This window comes from Cupressus sempervirens, chromosome 8 (assembly GCF_028749045.1).
Source record: "Cupressus sempervirens isolate cs-2001-9-10 chromosome 8, ASM2874904v1, whole genome shotgun sequence".
NCBI lineage: Eukaryota > Viridiplantae > Streptophyta > Pinopsida > Cupressales > Cupressaceae > Cupressus > Cupressus sempervirens.
In genome coordinates, this window is record NC_143125.1 from 350,146,794 (window position 1) to 350,167,037 (window position 20,244).

General features: G+C 34.7%; 1 protein-coding gene across 7 annotated transcripts in view; it reads left to right on the forward strand.

The window, feature by feature from the left end:
• Window positions 1–1,462: 1,462 nt before the first annotated feature.
• GMI1 (gamma-irradiation and mitomycin c induced 1) overlaps window positions 1,463–20,244 on the forward strand; it is a 393,394-nt gene continuing 374,612 nt past the window's right edge. For all 7 annotated transcript variants that reach the window (XM_089797668.1, XM_089797669.1, XM_089797671.1 and 4 more), the window contains exons 1-7: window positions 1,463–1,893; window positions 2,001–2,374; window positions 3,418–3,450; window positions 3,701–3,787; window positions 3,912–3,967; window positions 6,610–6,693; window positions 10,562–10,634. In XM_089797668.1, the coding sequence (XP_089653794.1) occupies window positions 2,015–2,374; window positions 3,418–3,450; window positions 3,701–3,787; window positions 3,912–3,967; window positions 6,610–6,693; window positions 10,562–10,634 (693 nt within the window). In that variant the 5' untranslated portion in view covers window positions 1,463–1,893; window positions 2,001–2,014. The remainder of the gene's footprint in view (window positions 1,894–2,000; window positions 2,375–3,417; window positions 3,451–3,700; window positions 3,788–3,911; window positions 3,968–6,609; window positions 6,694–10,561; window positions 10,635–20,244) is intronic.

Genomic DNA, 20,244 nt, shown 5'->3' on the forward strand with positions numbered 1-20,244 from the left:
GATTCCCCCTTTTACTTCTAGTTTGATTTCCTTTTAGAATAAAATAGTGGCTTCACACATTTTTATTTGTTGATGTAGGTGGTTTTATGTTCAAATGACAGATACTTGTATGTTTGACCGGGCGTTGGAAGAGGCCAAAGGAGGCTTGGGAAGAGAGAATTTGCAGATTTTGCAATTCTGGGAAAGTGGAAACTGAACATCACTTTATTCTAGAATGTGAGGCCTACAAGGATAGCAGGGATAAGTTTGCGGATACTATATGTGACAGTTCTTGGCATAACCTGTTCAACGAAGAGTACATTGAGCAATTGGGGGGGGCTCATCATTAGTCTACACAAGAGGCGAACAACGCTACTTAAGTCTGCTTGAGTTGTCTTGCTGTCCCATAGGCTATTTTTAGCCTCGTGGACGTTAAAATTTTATCTATCTATCTATCTATCTATAAAGATGGAACAAGTTGGCTGGAAAGATGGGACAAAGTTGTGCAATATAGTGTTTGTCTGGTCATGTCATGGTAGAGACAAGTTGTCTTAATACTTGCATTGAATCACAAGTTGTCATCTTATTTTCGGTCAATGGACTTCTATGTGGACGATTAAGTCTATAATTTTGATTTGTTACTAGCATGACAAGCCTCATTTTACTTTTATGTCATGTTTGTTTTTTATTCACATAGATATGACATTTTGGACTATATGACTTAGTAGTAAGCATAGAAAATTTGTGAGTGATATAAATAGATGATGATTGTGTATGACCACTCTTAATTGAATGTTCATACAATACATAAATAAAAATACAAATATTTACTAAAACATAAACAATTTTTGATTAACTATGAATTAAATATATATTTTAATTACTTTTCAAACTTACACTCAGAGAATGTGGTGGTGTGGACACTTGACTGACCCTAACTCACCCTATATAGCGCGTTGTTTTGGCCCACTCCTCTTCCCAGCTAAAAGTAGAAAACCAACAAACAAAACACCATTAAGTAGAAAATCAACAAACAAAACACCAGTCCAATTCTAGTAACAATGAGATAATAACAGTAGACCAGAAGAGAACGTCTTTTCCCATGGTGGACGTGCATTCTGAAAAGGGACTAGGGGAGAACATTGATCGCCTCCTAGAGAGAGAGGGACTCGAAATACTTGTGATGTACCAGCTGCACCCTAAGCTCTGGAGAAGGCACTCCGAGCTGTGGGGAATGCATCTACACCCTACACGCTTCGCTTATATGAGTGCCTAGAATACTGCGTTACACTTGTACAGCGATAGAAAGACGGAGTTAGGGCAACCTTTAAAGAAACAGATCGGACACGGTACAGTTTTACGGGGGACTTAATCCCCGATGCGTAACTTAATTTTAATTGGTACACTCAAAGCACGCGCGAACAGTAAATATCAAACTTGATGGAATGTTGGGATTAGGAGTATGAAGTGTCGGAAGGTGCGAATGGGAAAAAATACGTACTCCCTCTTCGATGAATATGCCACTGAGCATTTCTAAGGTTTGAACGGCAAACACCATTTTGTATATAGCCTATGTACTGCGCGTCATTTATTTAGGTGAGAATGAGTAATGATGCAGAGGTTACACGTGTTCGAAGGTGGAGCAACATTTAGCACTTGTTGTGTACCTCCCCACTCCGCCTTTCCTGCAAGAAAAGAAGCCATCCTATGTCATCGGAATTCATATATACGGAAACCTTGCTATTCCCAGCATTGCATGCGTAACAAGAACTTGCAGAGTGGTTTTTAGAGACAGGAAGCTCTGAGATTGACGGCTGAGCTTGTCCGTCAGCTGTTTTCACTACAATTTTACTCTTATACTCGCGCAGTTGAAGAAGTGTACTCGGAGAAGTTTGCAATTTTACTCACAGAGCAGTAAGTATTTTGGGGGTTTTCTTCGCAGATGGACATTTTCGTCTAGAATTTGCTTGGAGCTTGATCCTCGGCTTGCCTCGCTGAGCTATTTAATTGGAATTGTGCAGGGAAGTAACCAAAGATGTCGCAGAGAGCGAAGAGGAAGCGGACCGTCAGTGTTACAGAGGACACTGAAACGGTCTTTACGAGAAGGAAAAAGGAGCCAGAACGAGAAAATGTGGAGAAGAAATTCGCATTCAGAGTTTTGCTTCCTAATGGCTCGCATTTGACTCTTACTTTGGAGGACCCGGACGAAGAGATGAGCGTGGGGAACTTCATCCGCGCGGTGGCGAGAAAGTACGAGAATGGGGAGAATGATAAGGGGTCCAGGCATATCCAATGGGCTAAGGCATACCTGGAGGATACCTTGGGGAACAAAATTAAAGATGGAAAGATAATACCCCTCGCTGCCGTTAACAAAATTGCTACTATAATTCTACAGGTTTGCCAATTCCCACGCTGCGCTTCTGTTATCCTTTGCGCGCGGCTTTATGATTTTATTTGTTCTTAGTGGTTTTACGATTTTACTTCTTTTTAGTGTTGAAGTAATTTTGTTTATTTTGGCATATTCGATATGGGTAAATGCTCGCGTTCTCCTTTTATCACACACGAAAGCACGTTATGGAACTGAATATATATCCTTTTATCTTTATTTTTTCCATCGTAGATCTTTTCGATTCTGATGAATTGGCATTGCTGTCACCTTCTCGTCTTCAGTGGAGCAGGGCATACACTATTAAGCCTTAAGAGTAGCAGCTAGAGTGTGAGATTTGTAATATATCTCCTTGGAGCAGGAGATGCGCTATTCCATATATTTTCGCAAGTGTTTCGAAATTTGGTGTTTATTTTCAAATAAATAGACATTTCAAGCTTTGATTAGTAACCAGCGTTGAAAGTACTTTGGTAATTTCTCTTGCTGAGGTAGTACGCCGCCAAGCTTCTAGTTGCTAGCCTTTTTTCCCCCTAACCGCCCTTTTATGGCAGATTTATAGATGTTGCCACTGGTCTTTTTAATTCCATTGATAAATTGATAATGCTACTATTGGACTTCCATATAGTGCACCAATAAACGTATGGACGTTCAGCAATTTTTTTTGTCCTACAAGCCAAGCCCGAGGTGTCGAATATTGTTTGAGAAATCCAAAATTTTATTCGATTTTCTACCAGAAGAGATCAATCAGATCATTGTCATGGCATGTGCCTTAATGGGCTTGAAAAGTCTTAATAATGATAATGATCGTTGTAAATTCCAATGGATTTATGTTGTTGCAAGTAGAAATGCTCAGCATTACTACTGTGTGAGTTTATAATTTATGCACTATGATATTGGGATCTACTACGTGTGAGAAAGATTGTCTCCAACATACAGATTTTTTTATACACTATGACAAGTATAACGTTATCTTGTCATTCAATTTTTATAACTTATTCTACTTGTCTATTTTAAATTTTTTATTTGCATTTATGACTTCTTTTGTTTTTCAGGACGGTGGCATCGATACTGTACATGCTTATCAGGTACTTTCCTTTCCTCTTTCATAATACTATAATAGTATTAGACAAATTCTTAAATATGATTGATGAGTAGCCGATTGAAAGTGCAAGACTTTTATAAAATTTGGAACGTTCACTTTTAACATGGAAGTTCTAAAAGGGTTGTTTTTAAAGGGAAAACTGAAGGTCAGAATGAAAATGTTTCTCGCCAATGAAATATATAATCAATGATTGATATTCAGGGGAATCAATTTATGGTCGATTTGCTTGGCAGGACTTGTGGGATGTGACTCCAGAACCACATCTTCTTGGGGCTTTACCTCAGGATTACTCTACGGAGACAGCTTTGGCTGATCTAATCGTATGTCATGTTTGAAGGCATATTGAATTTTTTATGTGCCTAGAATTACCAATTTATTTCAACTCCATTATACTTTTATATGATTTGCATGCTAAGGTGTACAAACACTTCTTGTTATACGTAGGACAATTCTTTACAAGCTGTTTGGGCCAATGCATCTGGTGAAAGGCGTTTAATAAGGTAAGTCAAGTCTAGCAGATAAAAGCATTCTAGTTGACCCCATTCTTCGAATGATGAATGTAGTTGATCCATTTAAGTTCAATTTTCGGAGGTGTTTGTTCGTCAAGATTTTTTTTTTTTTCCCTAAGCTTGTTTTAGTGCAATTTAAGTTGTTTGTTATTTATCTAATATCTAACTTAGTATTTTGCCTTTTCTATGGTGAATATCATTATTCGCTTATGTTTGTTGTCTTGTTCTTTGTTGATGTTAGTTTCTTTAATTGTGGAACATTTGACTTAATTTTGTTTCTTCCTTGCCAACTTAGTTATTAGCTCATACGCATTCGTCCAAGTTTCTTTATGTTGCCAAAATGGTATGTTTATCGCTTGCATATTCCATAGGTGTTGGTTGGTTGAAAGTTGAAACGATTTTTTTCCCTAAGCTTGTTTTAGTGCAATTTAAGTTGTTGTTTGGTATTTTTCTCATATCTAACTTAGTATTTTGTCTTTTCTATGGTGAATATCATTATTCACTAATGTTTGTTGTCTTGTTTAAGTCGTTGTTTAGTATTTTTCTCATATCTAACTTAGTATTTTGTCTTTTCTATGGTGAATATCATTATTCGCTAATGTTTGTTGTCTTGTTCTTTGTTGATGTTAGTTTCTTTAATTGTGGAACATTTGACTTAATTTTGTTTCTTCCTTGTGAACTTAGTTATTAGCTCATACTTATTCGTCCAAGTTTCTTTACTGTCGCCAAAATTGTATGTATATTGCTTCCATATTCCTTAGGTGTTGGTTGAAAGTTGAAACAATATTTTTTTCCGTAAGCTTGTTTTAGTGCAATTTAAGTTGTTGTTTGGTATTTTTCTCATATCTAACTTAGTATTTTGCCTTTTCTATGGTGAATATCATTATTTGCTAATGTTTGTTGTCTTGTTCTTTGTTGATGTTAGTTTCTTTAATTGTGGAACATTTGACTCAAATTTGTTTCTTCCTTGCGAACTTTGTTATTAGCTCATACTTATTCATCCAAGTTTCTTTAATGTTGCCAAAAATGGTATGTTTATCGCTTGCATATTTCGTAGGTGTTGGTTGAATGTTGAAACACCTAATACTTGTTAGTTGCCTTAGTGGTGGGTATTTAATTTTAGATCCTTTGCTTGACATTCTTTCTCATAATGTTTATTATAATAGTAATTGTTGGTCAATTTATGTTTTGTGTTAGGTATTCATCTATTTTGTATTGGATGCCTTCTATACACAACATTTTGTTGCAAATCTCCATTCTTTTTTCATCTTGTCTTGATTTACATTCTTCAATTGGCTAGTAAACCTCTACGGTATTATTAGACACGTTCTTGTAACATACCATTTACTAAGCTGAAATAAAGTACATATTCTAGGATTTTAACCGAATATCATAATGGAATGACATGAAACAATTGAGAAACAATACATCATAACTATAAATCCAAATTTAATTGACGACATCATATGAAAGACAACTAAATTAACCAGTGTTACCTCGACGCGGGGGTGCAGTGGTGTAGGGGGACATCAGGATGAGTTTTGGGTGTGGGAAAAAAAGGGCCTCAATTTCGAGACGGCAGGGGTGCAGCAGCGGCGGTGGAGCAGGGGGGGAGTGGGGGGAGGGGATTGCATAGTATATATAATATATATGACTGAAAATGCTAATTATGAAATGATACTTAAACATATTATATAACATACCAAATATAGTTGAATAGAGAAAATTGAAATGCAATTCACAAACCATAAGTTCAAACTTGAAACTTCATAACCATTACCAATGACCATTTAACAAATTAACTTAGTTCAAGATGCAAGATTCAAATTCATTGTTCAAATATGATTCTATGAATATCATATGTCATAAAGATGCTCATGATGACAATGAGCCGAATAGCATGAAACAGTGAAATAATAATAATGTATCATAGCCATATCAAAGTGAGTATAATCAACAAAATGAGTAATGACAAAATGTCAATAATGAGAATGGAATCATCTCAAGTGCTCTCTAATCATTCCCTATACCGAAGTCCTCATCATTGGAACTAGTAGACTCCTAGTGGGTAAGATCCTGATCCTCTAAAGGAACGCCAACTAGCCCTATATTGGCTTCTGCTATATTGCCATCCTTATCAATCTGAGCTGGATCTTTAAGACAGGTAAATGAATAATCTTTAAGCCTGGGAGAGCACTGATAGGAAATGCCTAGTGCAGCTGATTGTAAAGGAGCTTGTTCTGAAACCACGTGGCAGATGTCACACAGAAATGATAAGAAGCATGATTCTCTGAAGGTGAGTAGTATAATGCCAAGGAAGTGATAGCAAGAGATATTTTGGCTGTCCCCCAGATATTTATGATTTTAACAAATTTAATGGATTTGAGTTCAATTAGATGTTTGTGATAGTACTATTTAGGTTAAATTTTTGTGATAGCTCTATATGGGCAGAAACCTTCAGTCCTTATGAAGCAAACTAATCATGATATGAAATTGAGAGTTTTAAAGTTTTATTGTTGTACAAATGGTTTTTAATTTCATTTTGTAAGTGAATTTCATTTCAGAGAGATTTTTTTATACGCTTAAGTCCATAACATTTAGCGTGGATGACAACTTCATGTTTGTTTTTACAGTGTTAAAATAGGCAATCGGGAGATATCAATTTTTGATAGCGGCCAAGGCATGGACGGAAGCAAAGAAAATTCTATTGCAAAATGGTTAATATCATTCTCATCCCAGTTGTTTTGAATCAGATTTTTATTATAAAATATGTTGAATACATGTGAATTTTTCCATAATTTGTTTTAGTAATGAAAATCTGCATTTTGAAATATCCCCTTAGGATATTTGTTCCAGATTTTTCAAATGATCCACATGAATTTATATAAATATTTTGCAAGAAAACTGGTTTCCTTTTATTCAGCAGATTATATTGAAAACCATATTATATCAGTCTGAAATAGAGGTCTGAAATTAAGTATATTGCCTTCAGATTACAATCTTATTTTCCCAACAAATATGGAATACTATTGCCGCAGCCTGCAAGTATGTCTTCAGATGATATCATCACAAATTTGCCCAGCTATGTACTCTGTCGCGAATCCAGCTCCAAAGATGAATTGGATTATGGTCTGATCCACTGAGAAATCCTGAAGGTTTCTTTCCTGAGATGTTCAAAACTGAAAGCCAAAGCTTCCCAGAAATCTCCAAGAGGAAACAATAATCAAGCATAAACCAAGCGTGGTCAGAATGAGCCTCTCAATGTTCCTTTATAGCATATCCTTGTGACTTTACAAATTGGTAACAGGTTATTGGTGGTCTGAAACTAGTAGTGTGAGTTTCCTTGGATGGTTACCAAACAAATTATTATTATTCTGTGCAAGATGTCTTACTGCTGTTCGACTTCAGGACTGAATAGGTATATCCTTCCTATGAGGTCAGAATTGATTGATTCTATCTCTTATGTGGTTCCTGGATTAAAGGGATGGACTTTCTGTTGTAACAATAGAAGGGAATTGACTGAAATATCTAGTTAACCTTGCATGTTTCTTATATGAATCTGGCATAGTGTTAAATGCTATGTGAAATCATTGGATAAAGAACCATCATCAAATAAATTACAAATCAGAAACTCTGCATTCCTACCTTCATGCAACCTGTTTGGCAAAATGCTTATGTGGAAGAGGGCGAACATTTGGTGGAGCTAGGATTTTACAAATCTAGCAGATCCAATTTAAGAGTTGTGGTATTCAACCCAAAATAAGTGAAAATAATGAAGAAATCTCAGTCTGGCTTAGTTAGTATTTAGCATCTAAATATCTGCATTACAGTACAATAACAACAGTTAAAAAAAATGTATCGAAACACAAAAGATTTTGTTTTTGTTATTCTGGCCTTCCTTTTGATTTGAGTTTTTCTTGACTAAATTTATTGAATTGTTCTAGTTTGTTTTGATTTTATTGCCTAATCAAGAATCCATCGCCAAATAGGCCTGCCAGGTCCACATCTGAAAACTATGGTTTATAAATCATGGCAAGGTACACAATATTTGTAAGAAAATACCTATATTATGTTCTCTTAGCTGCAATTGTTCACTGCTGATATTGCATGTATGAAGGTTTCAGTTTGCTGCACAAAACATGGCCATAGCCTTTTCAGAAGGTTTTGTAATAATAGTTCTGTGCAAAGAGGAATACTTTAGTTTTATTTTTTCTAAATTAATTATGGAGTCTTCTGTAGAGTTTTATTTTTAATGAATAAATTTTGTATTCATCTGCAGTCATCTTTAGCCCTAGTAAATACGCATGCAATTGTTTCCTTGTGAAGGTCTATGATTTTCATGATGTGACAATGTCATGAGGAGGTGGAGTTAACTGTTGGCAGTGTTCTCATATTAAAATATTGAGTTGTAAATGGCTGTCTTGCTAACCACTTTAATGGTTATTGTATTTTTATCTAAATCACTTTCCTCATGTTTATTAGACAAATTTGAACTTGTCTATTGTATAACTTACATTCATACGGTAAGCCTTATCTTCAAGCTCATGCTCTCTATAAGGCTTGATTTGAGATTCCTGTCCATCAACAAATTAGATTATCAAGTGGATCTAGTATGGTGATTTCTCATCCATTTTCAATATAACTTTTTATGGCTAATCTGAAAAGATGTCTTATTATTTTTTCGTTATCTAGATCACTTTCCTCATGTTTATTAGACGAATTTGAACTTGTCTATTGTATAACATACATTCATATGGCAAGCCTTATCTTCAAGCTCATGCTCTCTATAAGGCCTGATTTGAGACTCCTGTCCATCAACACATTAGATTATCAAGTGGATCTAGTATGGTGATTTCTCATCCATTTTCAATATAACTTTTTATGGCTAATCTGAAAAGATGTCTTATTATTTTTTTGTTATCTAGATCACTTTCCCCATGTTTATTAGACAAATTTGAACTTGTCTATTGTATAACTTACATTCATATTGTAAGCCTTATCTTCAAGCTCATGCTCTCCATAAGGCCTGATTTGAGATTCCTGTCCATCAACAAATTAGATTATCAAGTGGATCTAGTATGGTGATTTCTCATCCATTTTCAATATGAGTTTTTATGGCTAATCTGAAAAGATGTCTTATTATTTTTTCATTATTAATTGGCTTCTTGAATGCACTTGAATCATAAGATTTTGATATACTCAACATTCAATGCATAGATAGAATCTGTATGGCTATTATATGGTCTTAAAATCTGATATCTGTTTTGCATAAACATGTCAAATGCGTTGATCAATCAAGCAGACATTGTGTTCTCTGACTATATCACCTACTAAAATACGGCTTTACATTATTACTTATTATTATATTACCAATTTTCTATTGCCACACAGTGAAAACCATCTTAGTCATCAACTACAAAGTTCATTGCTAACCTTATAGTAGCATTCCATTAACTCGGCATTGTTTATATATAAATGGAATTCAATTACCCAGATTTTCAAAACAGAAAAAGCTTGGCAAAAACTTGGAAATAATAATAATACTGATTTTTAAAACAGAGAAGAAAAGTAATTTTGCTATTTCATGTGAAACAAAATGCAAATAGATTAAAAAGGACATCATACATTATAAAAATATTAAGTATAAAAAATTGACAGCTTTTAAGAGAGCCTATGTTATGTTCACCTAAAAGAGTTTATGTAGAAAACTATATGCTTGGTCTAAAATAGCAGATGCCATTCTGTTGTGAAGCATGACCAGCTATTATAGTGGGAAGGCACGTGCTGCTTGACTTACTGAAAAATTCATTGAGGCTTGATATTTAACATAAAGAAAATTCAAAATAGTCTATCCTTGACTCTATACCAAAAATCTAAAATCTGCCTTTGCTCATATATATATATATATAAATTTTCTGAAATCATTCTTTGAAAAACTTAGGGAAATTGCTGACAGGGCACGACAAATTTGTTGGGTTGACTACTTAGGATTAATTGTGGGTTAGTAGTGTAATGCTACAATGATAAAACGGTGATAATAAATATTTTTTAGTCAAAGGTAAATAAATCAATACATTCAATTATTTTTTTAGAAAGTGATGATAAAGTTTTGAAAGATCAATCTCATGTTTGCATCCATTAAATTGAATATGCCTTCAAAATATTCTTTTCTTTGTTAAAGTTTTCTTGCAATTTTGGTTATTTTCTAGCCTATGTCAATATTGCATATTACATAATATTCTCAACTGTTTCATCTTTTTATTTCACTTGTTATATTCCCCTTAAAGGGAGGAGTCCTTTGGTTTAGATGCCATGAATGAAGCGGATCTTTTTAGTTTTGTCTGGCCTCGAACATTGGGATAAGCCATAGACAGAGTTAGATGTGGTAGTTTACTCAATCTAATTAACATTTGTGTATTTTAGCAGATTTGAATGTTAGTCTCCAATATGAAAGCATTGGTTATTTTTCCATTTTAACTCAATTCATTTGACTTCAACTTTCATTTGTAACAATTTTTTTTCTTTTAACTAAAGAAAAGGACAATTTTGAATGCCTTTGATTAAAATCTTTTAGTTTATTTATAGGGGAACTATGGGCTCCTCTACCCATAAAGCTAAAAGACGTGAGGCAGTGGGAGGAAGACCACCATATTTGAAGGTGAGTATGATAACAAATTTGATATGGTTGCTGATATGTTGTTCTTGCATTAATTCTTACATCATAGCTATTAGTTATGTTGCTCTGATATCATAACTATTACTCTTTATAATAGTTTATATTATAATCTTATGGCTTGGTTAAACCTATTTTGGCTTCCCATTGTCTAATCATTCTTTACTTTTAAATATAAAGTTTTTTTTTCTTCGCTTAGTTTTTAGGTGTTATTGTGAATATGCATTTATCTAATTTGACCTATGTACTATATCGTTTGTCGACATCAACATGGCTTCTTTTGTTCCTTAATTATGTTTGAACATAAAAAAATATTAACCCAAATACTATTGTGAAGTCCACATCTTTAGGAACAATAGGCTACAGTATGACATTATTTGATTACTTAAAATTGAAGTCGCTGATGCAGTGCATGTGTATAATATCCCATTTTGCGGCTACTTATGTTTTGCCTCCGAAATGATAGAATAAGATACCAACTAGGGTGCTCAACTCTTTTGCAACTATTATGACACCCTTGAATTACTTATATAACATAACAATGGTTTTGATTCACACACACACACACACACACACACACACACACAAACACACATAAGAAAAGGAAAGGGAATTAATAACAGTGCCGTGCTTTAAATAAGAAGTCTGAAGTTCTATTGGAAATACTAAAGCCTAATATTAAATTGTTGATTAAATAATGCATTGTAGAAAATACACTCCAAAAAAATGATAGCAGAAACCAAAAGACTCACAGAAGAAGAACTCGAATAAAACAGTCGGATGTAAAACAACAGCTTTATTTACATTATGGTTCACCATACACTACTCATCATTCTTGCAAGCTGCACTGAGGCTTATTTTATACTATAAAATAGGCTAAGTTAAGCTTGAAACTAATCTAATGACATCCCTATAATGTCTCAACTTCCTATTACATAATTGGAACTAATCTATTCCAAGGTTTGTGAGAGCCTCACCACCTCAGATTATTTATCTAGAAGTTTCTTTATTAACAAACAAGCTTAAAATAAAGATTGCGCCTGCATCAGACTCCCAAGAAACAAAAGATTTGTTCATGAACTCCTGTCCATGAGGTCTTCAATATTTGTACCATGCTTGGATAGTTCTGAAGCTGTCATCCATGTGGCATCCTCAAGTGGATGGCCCTTCCATTTGACTAGGTATTGGAAATATTCTTTGCCTTTGGTTTTCTTGACCACTTTCTTGTCCACAATTTCCTCGGGTTGCTTGGGTGTTTCTTTGGGTAATTGTTGTTTCCACTCAACAATCTGTTCTTTATCTTTTCCAGGGGCTTTAATTGTTTGTTGTTCACCTTTGAAAGGGTATAAATCTGCAACATTAAATATAGGAGAAATCGCAATTCCTGGTGGAAGTTCTATTTCATATGCATTACTAGAAACCTTTCTTAAGATCTTGCAAGGGCCAATTTTCTTAGCCTTTAGCTTATTATACTCACCCTTTAGAAATCTCTCTTTTCTAAGATGAGCTAGAACAAGGTCACCAATATTAAAGTTGACTTCTTTTCTTTTCTGATTAGCTCTCATTTTGTACTTGATGGTACTTTCTTTAAGTTTCCTTTTTACCTGTTCATGCAAATCTTGCATTGCTCTTGCAAAGTCTTCACCATCGGGACTTCTTGTTTCCAATTTACCCAAATTCCTTAACTCATATACTCCTCTAGGATGCATACCATACAAAATCTGAAATGGACTCATACTCGTGCTTCTGTTAGGTGAGTCATTGTATGCGAACTCTGCTTGTGCAAGTACCAAGTCCCACTGTTTGGGATGCATATTGATCAAACTTCTCAAGATGTTCCCAAGGCTTCCGTTGACTACTTTTCTTTGACCATCTGTTTGAGGATGATAAGCTGAGCTAAAGCTTAAATTTGTACCCAACTTTTTTCATAGAGTCCTCCAGAAGTGTCCTACAAATTTAGTGTCCCGATCAGAGACAATGCTTTTAGGCAGTCCATGTAACCGAACTATCTCCTTGAAGAACAAATTGGCAATATTTGTAGCATCACTTGTCTTTCTACATGGAATAAAATGAGCCATTTTGGAAAAGCGATCAACTACTACAAAGATTGAATCATGCCCCTTTTGAGTTCTTGGTAAACCAAGTACAAAGTCCATACTTACTGAATCCCATGGCCTATTGGGAATTGGCAATGGTTAATATAAACCTGCATTTTGACCACCTCCTTTGGCATGTTGACACACTTTACATCTTTCTACAAACTTCTTAACATCTTTGCTCATACCTGGCCAGTAATAGTGTGCACTTAACTGAGCTAGTGTCTTGTTTTGTCCGAAGTGTCCTGCTAAACTACCACTATGTTTTTCTTTCACCAAGTTCTCTCTCATGGAACTTCTTGGGATGCAAAGCTGACTTCCTTTGAACAAAAGACCTTCTTGTATCATGAAATCCATCCAAGGACTTCTATCCTTACTAAGAGGATTCACACATGCTTCATATGCTTCTTTGAAGTCTATGTCTTCCTTGTACATCTCCTTTAGATCATTAAAACCTATTATGCTTATTTCAGAGCTCTGCATGATCAAACTTTTTCTGCTCAAAGCATCTGCAACTTTGTTAGTTTGACCACTTTTATGCTTGATAACAAAGGTGAAATTTTGAAGAAATTCAATCCATTTTACATGCCTTTGATTTATTTTGGTTTGGTTACTAATAAACTTTAAAGCATGGTTATCAGTATACAACACAAATTCTTTGGGCATTAAATAATGCCTCCACTTTTTCAGAGCTTGAACAAGAGCATAAAATTCTTTGTCATATGAAGAATATTTCTTCCTTGTATCATTTAGTTTTTCACTATAGTAAGCAATTGGCTTACCTTCTTGACTTAAAACAGCACCTACAGCCATTCCACTAGCATCACATTCAACTTGGAAGAGTTTATCAAAATCAGGTAAGGCTAGAATAGGTTGTTCAATAATCTTTTTCTTCAGTAACTGAAAACTTGTTTCTGCTTCTTTAGTCCATTGGAAAAACTGTTTATTTCCCTTGATTGTTTCAACAATTGGAGCACAAATACCACTGAAGTTTCTTATGAACTTCCTATAAAAACTAGCTAGTCCATGAAAACTTCTGACTTCAAAAACATTTCTTGGAGTAGGCCAATCTATTATGGCTTTAACCTCTTCAGGATCCATTTCCAATCCATCTTTAGATATTACAAAACCCAAATAAATTAACTCATCCTTAAAAAATATGCACTTCTTAAGATTGATTAAAAGTTTTTCTTGCTTCAGCTTACTTAAAACCAATCTTAAGTGTCTAAGGTGCTCTTCTTTTGATTGACTATAGATTAAAATATCATCAAGATAGACTATTACAAATTTTCCTATGAATTCTTTAAGCACTTCATTCATTAATCTCATAAAAGTGCTTGGAGCATTTGTTAAACCAAATGGCATTACTAACCATTCATAAAGCCCATCATTAGTTTTAAATGCCGTTTTCCATTCATCACCTTCCCTTATTCTAATCTGATGATATCCACTTTTTAAATCTATTTTAGAAAAATACTTAGCACCACTTAGACAATCCATTAAATCATCCATACGAGGCAAAGGAAATCTATACCTGATGGTGATTTTGTTTATGGCTCTAGAATCTGTGCACATTCTCCATTCTCCCATCTTTTTTTGGACTCAATACTGTAGGAACGGCACAGGGACTTAGACTTTCTTTGACCAACCCTTTGTCAAGCAAATCTCGTACTTGGGCTTTGATCTCTTCATTCTCTCTTGGAGTCATTCTATAGGCTGCTTTGTTTGGCAAGTTAGCTCCAGGGATAAGATCAATATGATGGCTGATACTTCTTATTGGTGGTAACTCATTAGGCAAATCATCCACAACAATATCAATAAATTCATCTAACATATTTTGAATTTCCAAAGGTAAATCAACCAATTTTGTACTTGTAAGAATTACCTTTGGTTTCCCAATTAGAGCAAAATTTACCTCCTCCTTGATTCGATGCAAAAATTCTTTCCCACTTACCATTAATACCTTAGGACTGACCTCTTCAACTACATTTTCATCCTTGAGAGGTATTAGTGTGTGTTTATGTCCATCTTTTTCAAAAGTATATGTGTTACATCTTCCATCATGGATTGCCTTCCTGTCGAATTGCCAAGGTCTACCTAAGAGAATATGACAGACATCCATAGGCATAACATCACATATTACTTTATCTTTATAACTCCCTATTTGAAATTCTATTTGACACTGCTCTGTTACCAATGCCTGATGTCCTTTTTGCAGCCAAGACACCTTATATGGGGTTGGATGAGTTGTCCTTTTCAAGCCTAACTTATCAACCATTTCAGTGGATACAAGGTTGTCAGTACTCCCGCTATCAATTATAACTTTACAACATTTACCTTTGGCCTTGCAGGTAGTTTTGAATAATGCTTTCCTTTGTAATGGCTCTTGAATTTCTTTGGTCGGCTTAAGTAGGACTCGTTTCATGAGCAGTGATTCTCCAACCTCAGGTACATTTGTATGAACAAGTGATTCTGCAATCTCCTCCTCAGCTTGAGCAATGTGTGCACTTTTTTGGCTTGTCACAGAGTTCTCTGGACACTCATAAGATCTATGTCCATACTTGTTACATTTAAAACATTTGCCAACAAATCCTCTACCTCTACCTCTTGAATAGGGTCTTCTGATTCTAAAGGAATCATTACCTGGGGAAGATTGTTCCTGGTGATGTGAACTACTAGCTTCTTCCCTATGAGCTTGCCATTGGTTTCTACCACTTGATGATCCTCTTCCTCTATAGCTCCTACTTTTCCCTCTCGAGCTTTGCGCTTGTTTTCTAGACAGCTTCTCCTCTGCTTTGAGAGCATACTGGTATGCTTCTTCCACTGTTCTTGGACATAAAAGATTAATTTCATCTTGAATATTATATCTCAATCCATTGAGATATCGAGCCTTTTTTCTGTATCATCTTCAATATGACCAGCTCTAATGGTCAACTTATAAAATTCCTCTGTATAATCTTTAACTGACACTTCCTTTTGCTTAAGATTTTGTAATTTCTTAAAAAGATTACCCTGGTAATCTTTAGGTAGGAATTTACCTTTTAGCTTTGCTATCATCCGATCCCAACTCTTGATCTTTAATTTCCCTTTTTGTCTTCTTTCATCTTGTACTCCATCCCACCAAAGGGATGCATGACCTTCTAGTCTTGTTACTGCAAATTTTACTTTCTTGTCATCAGCGACACTTTCATACTCGAAGTATTTCTCCATTGCACTGATCCAATCAATCAATTTCTCAGCATCCAGGCTACCTTCATACATAGGCACTTCCAACTTGGGTTTGGAAGTCGCTCTGGTAATTGCTTTAATGAATCTTGTCTCAAATCCTTCTTCCTCAGGTTCTACCTCTGCCTCTTGAGCTTCTTCTTCGTCACTGATATCTTCCATATCAATACTTCCTCTTTGTGCAAGTTCCATAGCTTGCAGTCGTGCTTGCATGCGTCTCATCTCTTCTAGGATTTCTACATTTGCAGCTGCTCTTCCTCGACCCCCTCCTCGACCTCCTCTTCTTCCACGAACTCTGAATGCCATCTCTAGGCAAAGGTCTTCTTTCACACTCGCTGGGACTTCTTTATTTTCAGACAATAATGGTAGGGGGCTGAAGAATAATCTTTTTCTCATACAATTTTTTTTTAATTCTTACTAAGATCAAAATGTCCTCTTTTATAAAATGGATCACTTAGAAAAGAGATTTCAAATATGCAAACAGTATTAAATTTAAATTCATAAAACTTACTCCTATATATTGTAGTAAAATCCGTCACCTTGTGATGAAAGCTGTTCATTCGCTGAAATGAATTATTCAAAATAATTTCTGGGTTTGATGCTTCTCTCTCCCAGCTTTACAAAATATTTTGAATTTCTGAATTTCGTTGGAAAACAAGAAACTTATGAGCATTTTACTGGGACTGATCTTTTATGTCTGCACCTTCATAGTGACGCCAGATAACTTAACATTTCTCTTTTAATCTTGCACTGATCTCTGCATTGGGTCCTCATCAAAAATTTTCCAAACTGCAAAGACTTCCTTCTGTATGCTATTCACGTGGCTGCGAATGTATTCCTCACCCAGCGGCTGTATCAGACTTGCTCTGATACCAAACAACAAGCGGTGACTTCAACAACGATCTGACTTGGAATCAGCACCTTATGATCTCCTTAACTTGGCATCTTCAGTTGCAGCCTGGCGTAGATTAATACCCAATCGTCTAATCTCATTAGAAGCTATTGACAGGCTCTGATACCAACTAATGCATTCTAGAAAATACTCTCCAGAAGAACTCGAATAAAACAGTCGGATGTAAAACAACAGCTTTATTTACATTATGGTTCACCATACACTACTTATCATTCTTGCAAGCTGCACTGAGGCTTATTTTATACTATAAAATAGGCTAAGTTAAGCTTGAAACTAATCTAATGACATCCCTATAATGTCTCAACTTCCTATTACATAATTGGAACTAATCTATTCCAAGGTTTGTGAGAGCCTCACCACCTCAGATTATTTATCTAGAAGTTTCTTTATTAACAAACAAGCTTAAAATAAAGATTGCGCCTACATCATTAAATATGAAGTATTGACAAGAATAGGCGACTACTGTTTTTGAATAAGACATTATGTTCATGCATTCTAATATCCCTAACGAGATATTTTCCCCAATTCTTCTTGAGAATGCAATACAAAAATTTAACAACTGATTTACATGCAAAGATTTCCAATTCATTCAGCAAATACCAATATCCAACTGAAAATATAAGTACTTTGAAAACAAGAGCTCTTTGAGAGCTGGAGTCCTTGCCTCGAGGGAAACAAATTGGACGTAATATTTGTTAAAATTATGGTTTTGAAAAGAGAAGTTATAAATTTTAGCAAATTTACTTTAGATTTTTAGTTAATATTTTAAATTTTAATTTTATAGAATAATGTGGCGACTACCCATTGTCTAAAAATATACAACATAATGTAATGTATTGTAAAATTGCGAGATTTGAATGAATAGAGTTTTAACTAAGAAATTTAAGATTTTTAAAATTTTATTACATAAGTTAAATTTCCAGATTAATTGTTTTTAATTTTTTAAATTGATATATAGTAAAGTTTATATATATAAAGCGATACAATTGTTAATAGCAATAATATATTTTAATAAAAAATCAAATGTAGTAATTATTGATTTATATAAAACCAATTTTTAAAATAATATAAAATATATTAACATTTTTAAATACTATATTCAAAACTAAAAATTGTGATATTAATATTGATAAGACATTATTTTTGTTGTGAAAGATAAACACATGATTTTTTATTAATAAATCTAATCAACTTGTGACAAATATTTAAAAGATAAAGTTTTAATTATTTTATGACTCTAATGAACTTGTGACAAATATACAAGAGATAAAGTTGTAATTAATAATGAAGTTGTCACAAATATGTAAAAGATAGAGTGCAATTAATGAATTCATTAATGCATGTTAGAAAATATTGTATTTTTTGAAATGGAAAAATAAAATAAACCCCACCAAAAAATGTAATGGACCAATTAGAAAAAGGTAATAAATCAACATAAATTAATTTTAAAATAGAAAGTTTGTTGAACTTTAAGAATAACTTTAGAAATAGAGTAATTGTTGTCAAAAATTAATAGGAAGGGGGGGTAAAAAAAAAAATTAGTACCCTGCCTATAAATAGGCAGGGACTAATAATATTGCTTTACAATCCTTAAGCAAAACAATGCAAGAGCCAATCTTAAACACAAAAATACAGTCAGATTGGTAATAAGAAAAGAAGGATTTAACCAAAAGTGAGATGCCGGTGTGATATCTCTAGCAAGACAAAGGGTTTTAGTCCACCGCCTTCGAGCTCAAGAAAGTCACTGTCATCAAACTGGCTGAAAGCTGAAGCTTTCCAATACTCTCCAAGAGAGAAGAAATCCAAAATCATAAAACCAAGTATGCTGCAAATGCACCCTTCTTTTAATCTCAACTTGGTGACTCTAAACATTCCTTTCTTTGTTTCTTTAAGTTTATTTCCTTTAAAAAATATCCTTTTCCCACTTTTGAAAATAAAGTGCTCATATAATAATAAAGTAGCATTAATAATATGAACTTATGTTTTAAAGTCACTTTATAAATAAACCACTAAACGCTGAGGCATTAAAATCACTAATTAAATGGACTTGAATAACCATGTGTGGATGGCTGGATGGAAAGGGGTCTCAATGAAATGCTCCAAGTCCAACACTGAAATGTCAAGAATGTCAAGTCTATTGACTTACTAAAAATAGTAAGTATCTAGAATCCCCATTGAAACAACCTTACTGGCTGACAACTGGAACTACCTAAGCCAAAACTTGATTTGATCCTTGAGAAATCCCGGGTAGCCCATGGGATTAAGACAAAATACGCTAATAGCGCATTAAGATTTACTGGCTTAGAAAAGGGGCATGACAATCCTCCCTTCCCAAAGATTTCTTGCCCCTAAGCAACTTGCATCTGTCTATTGAAACCAAATGTCTAGATCCTAGGCCCGTCTAATAACAGATGCTCTGCTAGGCATAAACATATCCAACACTAGAGTTGTGAAGCAATTCAACATGAACCAAAACACCAATCATTCAATTGAATGCTAAGATCCCAAAACCTCTCATGTACACACTTAGTCAAGACAACTTGTAATGCGCTGCTATCATAAGAGAAAATTTTCTCTATCTGAGTACCTCACTCTAGCTGCAACCACATGCACAACCAAGAGGTTGTGGGAGCTCAGCAATATGTCAACCTTCATCAAGAAAGGAATACATCAAATCACTCCTTCGAGCTTCCTGATCCATAACTACCCATGTGAATGCTCCGCTTGGATCCCAAGCGAAGATTTGTGTGATGTCCCTGATATCACCAATCGACTCCTATTAGACTTGTGTGAATGGAGATGTAATACTGGCGAGTACTTCTAGTGGTCAATTATTATTTTAATTTCCTCTTAGCTTGACATCGTTGGATGTACAAAATACTCCACACATTCTCTCTCTATTCATGACACATACCACAAAACATGGGTACGATCCAATTAAGTAGCTTGGCAAATCTGCTTTACGATTTGCTCATTTCTCACTGTACGACCCTTCCAATACTATCTTACAAACTTATTGTGTTGGCCATTGTACGAACCATTGACTTTTGGACATTGCATGACCGACTTTGCTCCCCACACTATAGATTAACTTAATCCCTTAAATGCCAATTTCTTCAGCATACATCGCTACCCCCTCCATCACCATATGACATCCCCATTAGACCTTTATACACCTTTGTTGTGATGGCTTCACTGGTGAACATCGAATGGACTTCTAGATATACTTGGAATTCTTCTACGGGGTAGGGAACATTAGAGAAGACACTCATCCCACAATGGATGATATAACCCCTAAGCCAATCCACACTTGTGCCTCCGTCAAGTCCTCCACATGGGGATCGAAAGAAAAATGATGAGC